General features: G+C 36.4%; 1 protein-coding gene across 1 annotated transcript; it reads left to right on the plus strand.

Moving 5' to 3' along the window:
- The first annotated feature begins 310 nt into the window (after nucleotides 1–310).
- LOC145947028 (uncharacterized) lies at nucleotides 311–3,956 on the plus strand. Its single transcript, XM_083056805.1, has 3 exons — nucleotides 311–1,097; nucleotides 1,217–1,707; nucleotides 1,752–3,956. Exons 1-3 carry the CDS (start codon nucleotides 311–313, stop codon nucleotides 3,954–3,956), a joined length of 3,483 nt encoding a protein of 1,160 aa, XP_082912931.1.
- The last annotated feature ends 3,245 nt before the right edge of the window (nucleotides 3,957–7,201 follow it).

The raw sequence follows: 7,201 nt of genomic DNA on the forward strand, positions 1-7,201 counted from the left end.
ATAAAAATAGCGAAGATAAATTTGTACGACACAAAGAACTGATTTATTTCATCGGTCTTAAAATTTTTAACAGATATTATAGTATATTTCGCGTTTGAAATACAATTCAAATTAATACAAATCGACAAAAGATTGACTGAGAAAAAAATATAGCTTCGATAATTACAACATTTTCCAATACCTACAAATCAGTATACAGTATATATTGGTTGAGGACGGTCGTGTTTTGGTTCGGCGGCCTGTTTTCGTTAAATCCGTATACCGCCTATTTCGCTGTTGCTGAGTTTTCTCTAGTTGTGATTCTAACGAAATGGATGGAAAAAAAATATGCAAAGGATGCGGTGTAGCCGTGGCAAAGCCTGTAACTTGTGGTGGATGCAATATAGCATCGCATCCAAGTTGTCTCGCACGTAGCGGTCATCCCTTCTTGAATGGTCAGTTCTTGAGTTGCCCTTCCGGAAGTTTGCCTCAAAGTTTGAATGCGAGTCCGCGGCTCCTAGAGGATATCAGAAAGGTAATACATGAAGAGTTTCTCACTTTCCGGAGAGAGATCGTGGAGATGCATCAGGCTGATATGGACAAGGTCAGAAATAAAATTCAGAGCATATCGAATAGAGTGGACTTACTTGAGGGCCGGTCGACAGTAATTCAACCATTGGACCCCTTGCGCTCAGTTGAGACGGATGTTATCGAGGAAATGGAAGATAGAGAGAGAAGATCGACTAATTTGATATTTTTCAATCTGGAGGAGTCCGATAACAATGGCTGTGGAGATGATGATCTGGTGAGGGATATCATTCGGACTATCCAGCCTGGCGTGAATTCCGCAATGCGAACGGAGAGACTGGGAAAGGCGAAGCGAGGTCATTCTAGACCGGTGCGTGTCTCTTTTTCCACAAAACGGGAGGTGCTGGAAATCCTGAGGAATAAATCGCGATACTCTGGTCCTGTCAACATCTCTCAGGATCAAACAATGAAGCAAAGACAATATCTTAGGGACCTGCGGGCCGCTCTGGGGCGCCTGAAGGACGAAGGAGAAACAAATAAAACAATTCGTTATATAAACGGTGTGCCGAAAATCGTCGATGTAAAGTCAAGTTCAAAAAACTAACTCGCTCTCCCCTTATTTATTATCAAAATGTTCGCGGTTTGAGAACGAAGCTTTGTGATCTGCGGTGTGCTGTGGCGTCCGTATCTGTTGACTACGATATAATAGTCTTGGTTGAGACGTGGCTGCATGAGGGTATATCGAGCTTGGAGCTGGACCTTGATGATTTCACCGTGTTTCGCAATGATAGAAATATTGCTAATAGTGTTTATTCGCGCGGAGGAGGTGTGTTGATTGCTGTGAGAAATTCTATATTTAGTCGTGCTATAAATATCTCAGAGTCACGCGTCGAACAGCTGTTTGTTGACATTCGCCTTGATCATGTACAATTTATTGTCGGCACTGTTTACATGCCTCCTTTATCGGAGCCGTCTCTATACGAGGCTCACTGCCTCTCTGTTGAAGAAGTGTTAGTCGCGTTACCTAATGCTAATTTTCTTATTGCGGGCGATTATAATCTTCCGCATATTCAGTGGCATAATAATAACAATTACTTGCAATATGAATCAGATCGACACTGTAATATGTTACCGCATGCTAACATTATCTCACACTTCTTCAATGAATTTAATTTTTACCAGCACAATAGGATCATTAATGTGAATCGGAATACCTTAGATCTAGTGTTTTCCACACTGCATAGCGCTTCAGTGGAGCTAGCCGTTGTTATTTATGTGCGTGCGATCGTTATCATCCGGCCATCTTGTTGACTTTGCCACTGAAAACATCGCTGTCATCTCACATTGAACATAGGTGGAACTTTAAACGTGCGAACTATGATGCTATTAATGATTACTTGGGCAGTATCTCCTGGGATGAAGAACTAAAATTTCTGGATGCAAATGAAGCTGTGGATTTTTTGTATGGGCATCTTGATTATGTCATCTCTAATTTTGTTCCTACATATATGACCCGCAAATCACAGCATCCTACATGGTTCTCAAATGAACTGAAAACTCTCATCAAGGCCAAAAAGAGTGCTCACATCCAATTTAAGAGAACTAATTGCTTTTCGGATTATATGGAATTTTCGGGTCTGAGGGCTCGATGTAAATCCCTTTCATCGGCGTGTCTGCGGAGCTATGTGCATCGTACGGAGGAGGCTATCTCGAGTAATGTAAATGTTTTCTGGAGCTTCACAAAATCCATGTATACTTCTAATAAACCTCCAATGTCAATTTATCACAATGGCTCGTCTGTCTATGATGGATCAGCCATAGCAAATTGTTTCGCAGACTATTCTGTTTACTCCGGTTCGGATGTGCATGGTGGCAGCGATGTTGATGTATGTGAGCATGATCTGAGCCTATTGAATGTAGATATCTCCATCGGGGATATATTTAATTGCATAAATGCCACGAATTTGGCATCCAACTCTGGCTATGACGGCATTCCTCCGCTCTTTCTTAAAGCAACCAATTTCATACTATCTAGAGTACTTTGGATTATCTTCAATAAGTCTTTAGTAAGTGGCATCTTCCCGGAATCCTGGAAGCTATCCACCGTTACGCCAATATTTAAGGACGGTGATAGAACTTTGGTCTCTAATTATAGACCAATAAGTAAGCAATGCCTCATGCCTAAATTATTCGAAAATATAATAGCGAATAAACTTGCATCATTATTTAAATATGTTTTGATTGAAGAGCAGCATGGCTTTATTGCCGGTCGTTCCGTCGTGACTAATCTGCTACTTTATCAGAATTTTATTAATTCAGTGGTGGAGGATGGCTCCCAGGTCGATGCAGTTTATACGGACTTTAGAAAGGCTTTTGATAGCGTTGACCATTCCCTGCTACTCACTAAGTTGCGGGCCTTTGGTATTGATGGTACTTTGCTGAAATGGGTATCAAGTTATGTAACAGACAGGTCACAGATTGTAAAGATCAATAATTGCCAATCTAGAATTTTTAAAGCATCGTCTGGCGTGCCCCAGGGTTCTCACCTGGGCCCGCTTCTTTTCAATCTATTTATTAATGACATTAACAAGGTCTTTAATCACTGTAAATTTCTACTATATGCGGACGATTTAAAAGTTTTTCGACGAGTAAATAACCTTGAGGACGCGGATCTGTTGCAGCTTGATCTGTTTCGGCTCGAGCGTTGGTGTAATGTTAATAAACTACAGTTTAATATAGCGAAATGTCATGTAATCCGCTTTAGTCGGAGGAGAAGCGTTTGCATGCATGAGTACTCGATAAACGGGGTGCGTCTCTCTGAGGTAGATTCTGTACGCGATCTTGGGGTCACCTTTTGCCCTGATCTATCGTTTGAGAAGCATATAATGAGTATCACGAACTGCGCGTATAGAAAACTGGGTTTTGTCTTGCGGACTGGCAAATACTTTAATAATGTGCACACCTTAAGATTGTTATACTGTGCGCTAGTACGGCCTCATTTAGAGTACGCCTCCATTGTCTGGGCTCCGTTTTATGCCAAATATGATATTCAGATTGAGGGAATCCAACACCGTTTTTTGCGTAGAGTGAGCTTCATAACGGATAATCCAATGCGCTTTTTCGATCACTCTTATGATGATATGCTGAATAACTTGCGGCTAATTACTTTAGCAAATAGACGCACTTTTCTAGATCTACTGTTTTTTTTCAAATTGATTAATGGGAGTATTACATGTTCGGAGCTCCTAGAGTATGTGGGGCTGCGTGCTCCGGCTAGGCCTCTCAGGAAGGGCGTCACATTTAATGTTGAGTCTCACCGTACCTCTTATGGAAGATACAAGCCCCTGAATCGAATCTGCATGCTGGCGAATGAGTTCTCTGATCGTGTGGATTTCTTTCAATCATCACTCTGCACCTTCAGACGAACGTTATCCCATTGTCTACGATAGACTTGTTATTTCCTTCCTGTGTTTTAGTTTTATTGCGATAGGCTCTTAATGTTATAAATTGTGCGTAATCATATAGCTATAACTTTGTACATTTTCTATGTTCTCAACTTATTTTATTTTAATTTGTTTTTAAAGGGATATCTCCCGTTTACCTGTACATAAATAAATAAAAAATAAAATAAATAAAAATCTGTTTCTAGTAGCCGTTTCGCAGGGCGCGTGTTCGATGTATTTGACTCTGAACTTAATTTCCTTCTCATCCTTATCCCATCTGTTTTTCGTGGCCGTTTTTTAAGTTGTATCATTTTATATAATTCTGAACTAAATTTTTTTGACGGACTATTTCCAGTCCGAAAAACAGATCCTCTGCAAGCGCCGATAAAGAGGATGTCTCGTTGTCGTTTGTCATAAATTAGCCAGACGAACGGAAACTTGGAATTCGTTCTGACCATCTTCGAAACCTTTGAATCAAATTCTTGTCCGGTGAACAAAGTCATCGCACCCGCCCAAGTGTTCTTCTTCGTGATCTTGACGTGAGTACGATGCGCAACATTGCCATAGCGCACAAACTGTTCGTCTCTCGTGAAGTAAGTATCCAGATTGATCGCGTTGGAGGTCAATAATTGCCCGACGCCTAGAGCTTGTAGCAGTTTACGGAATTTCAGATTTTTCTCCATCTCGAAGACTGGCCAATACGAGAAATTATCAATATTATTTTTATTCTTATTATTATTTAGCAATTCGCGTAATTTGCGCATTCCGACGTCGCTCGACAATTGTTCGACCAAGTTGCAAAGTTTAGAGTTAGTACAGTGTATTTTGATATGATCGGTACGTGAGGTCCATGAAACAGGTATCAACATGAACAGCGACGCATTACCATTTTCATAGGGGAATTTGCTTATGAGTGCGTCTAATTCGTCACAGAAAACTAAAAAAAAAAAAAAAATGGCGGTGAAGATAAATGATTGAATAAAATCGTAAAAATTCGTTCTTTGTGTATAAAATAACGAGCATTTATGAGAATCCATATAATATTTCACATTTTCATTGAAAATAAAAATCTTTTCGTTAAAAATTTTAATTAGAAAGAATTTTTATTTTATTAAATTTAATTGTTCTATTAATGTATAATTTTTCCTCGCACATTTTTTGTAAAAGCTTCGAAAATTATTTTACATTATATTTTAGGAAATTTCCGAATACAAAGATCTTTTAAATTTTGTTTCTGGAGGGCAAAGTTACGACACATTTTTAACATTTAATACATCTTTGAGGGTATCCGTTCATTTAAAAAATAAAGTGATGTGCTTTTTGCAAAATAAAATAAATCTATCAAATATGTTTTGTTTATAATTAATTTAAAAAATATAACTATGAAAAAATTGTTTGTATGTAAAAGCATATGAAATGAAAAGGTACTCACAGTTTTTACGTTTTCTTTTGTCAGAAACAGTCGATTCGCTTGATGCGCCTGGTTCAGGTGTCGTTGATCTTTGAAAATCTTGTTTATTGAAACGAAGTAAAGACGTCATAACAATATCAATATTGTAATTTCTCGGGGTTAATTGTAGCGGATAATAAATACTTTTTCAACTTCCATAGCTCCTCTTCTATTTTAAGATTTATTCCAAATACATTAACTCTAGTTTCGCCTTCTAAGACTATGAATTCATCTTTGAAAATTTTTTTCATACGTTCAGGGCTTGCGGAAAACTCACTTCCTCTAATCCAACACATACTTTTACCCTCGTAATCGCATGCAGCCTCATTCATCTAGAACCGAAACCATCAAATGTTTGTGAGATCTCATTCGTAAATAAGAGACTTCGGTTATTTCTCTAAATTGTTCTATACATATTTGTATTTATGTAGTCCTTACATTATATTCTAAAATCGCGTCAAGTTGCTTCATTCAAACTAATTTATATGAAAAAGATGCAAAGTTATATAACACGATAAGCAAGATTTCTGGATTTCATAAAAAAATCTATTCTTAAAAGATTGCTCAATGACAAATTTAATAAGTATATACCCATACGGCACAAAAATATTGCAGCATTATTGCAGAAATATTTCTTTGCAAGATTACAACATTGCAGAAATGTTGCAAAATGTTGCTGCAACATTGCTGCAATATTGCAGCAACGGTAAAATGTCCGCTTTCAGCAATATTGCAATACAATATTGTAGCAATATTGCAATGTAATATATATATTTTAATGTGCTTTGTAATGACATAATAATTGGTATTTTTACATTCTAACGATCTATTGTCCTATCTACACCTAATAACACTGAAAAAACAATTTTGTTGACATAACCAAAATTTGGTAAACCGTTCCAAATAATTTGGTTAATATATGATTAACCAAATATTTTATTGTTCCAACTAAAATAAAATAAAAAACATTTCAAAAACGTGTATAGTAACTATATATATATATATATATATATATATGTATGTGTGTGTGTGTGTGTGTGTGTGTGTGTGTGTGTGTGTGTGTGTGTGTAAGTTGATAATAATTCCTTATTTTAATATTTTATAATTCACAAGCGCCCAGTAAACACAAAGTAACAGTAACATAACATCAATGTTATTATTTCCCACTCAACAATGTAATTGTTACGTACAAGGCATGTTATATTGCAGTTACATTATTGAGTGGGAAATTATAACATTAATGTTATGTTACTTTTACTTTGTGTTTACTGGGCGGTCATCACCCATCCAAGTATTAACCGTGCCAAACGCTGCTTACCTTCAGTGATCGGACGAGAACTGGTGCTGTTGTTGAAGCTGTTTATTATGCCAATTTGAGTAACAATTTTTACAAAATTATATAATAAACAAGTTTTTACATGTATGACTGTTGGCAATATTTTATAATTTAAAATACTTGTATATAATACTTTTTTTTATGAAGGTATTCTAATTTGCACATAATATTATACATATATGCAATTAATAAACTGATTTTTTGAAAATATTTTTTAATAATATTCAAATTTTATATATATATATATATATATAACTTTACAATGTTGCTGCAACATCATTATCGCATTATTGCAGCAACGTTCCATATTTATATTTCAATAATGTTGCTGCAATATTGCATTGCAATATGCAAGATTGCAATATTGCTGCAAGGTCCTGTGCCTATAAGTTTCGAATCTTTAATTTGCATAAAAATATACATAATTTTTGTTACCGCTTAATTGATAATTTAAAATCGCAAAGT

Source organism: Prenolepis imparis, unplaced genomic scaffold, assembly GCF_030444845.1.
Source record: "Prenolepis imparis isolate NDT839.2.m4 unplaced genomic scaffold, iyPreImpa1.0 SCAF_38, whole genome shotgun sequence".
NCBI classification, from domain to species: domain Eukaryota; kingdom Metazoa; phylum Arthropoda; class Insecta; order Hymenoptera; family Formicidae; genus Prenolepis; species Prenolepis imparis.

Bases quoted from the DNA above. Each gene is read 5' to 3' on its own strand.
- LOC145947028 (XM_083056805.1), top strand. From the start codon at position 311: ATGGATGGAAAAAAAATATGCAAAGGATGCGGTGTAGCCGTGGCAAAG. The intron at 1,098-1,216 runs GTTCAAAAAACT...ACGATATAATAG, and splicing joins AATCGTCGATGTAAAGTCAA to TCTTGGTTGAGACGTGGCTG. The intron at 1,708-1,751 runs GTGAATCGGAAT...CACACTGCATAG, and splicing joins AGCACAATAGGATCATTAAT to CGCTTCAGTGGAGCTAGCCG.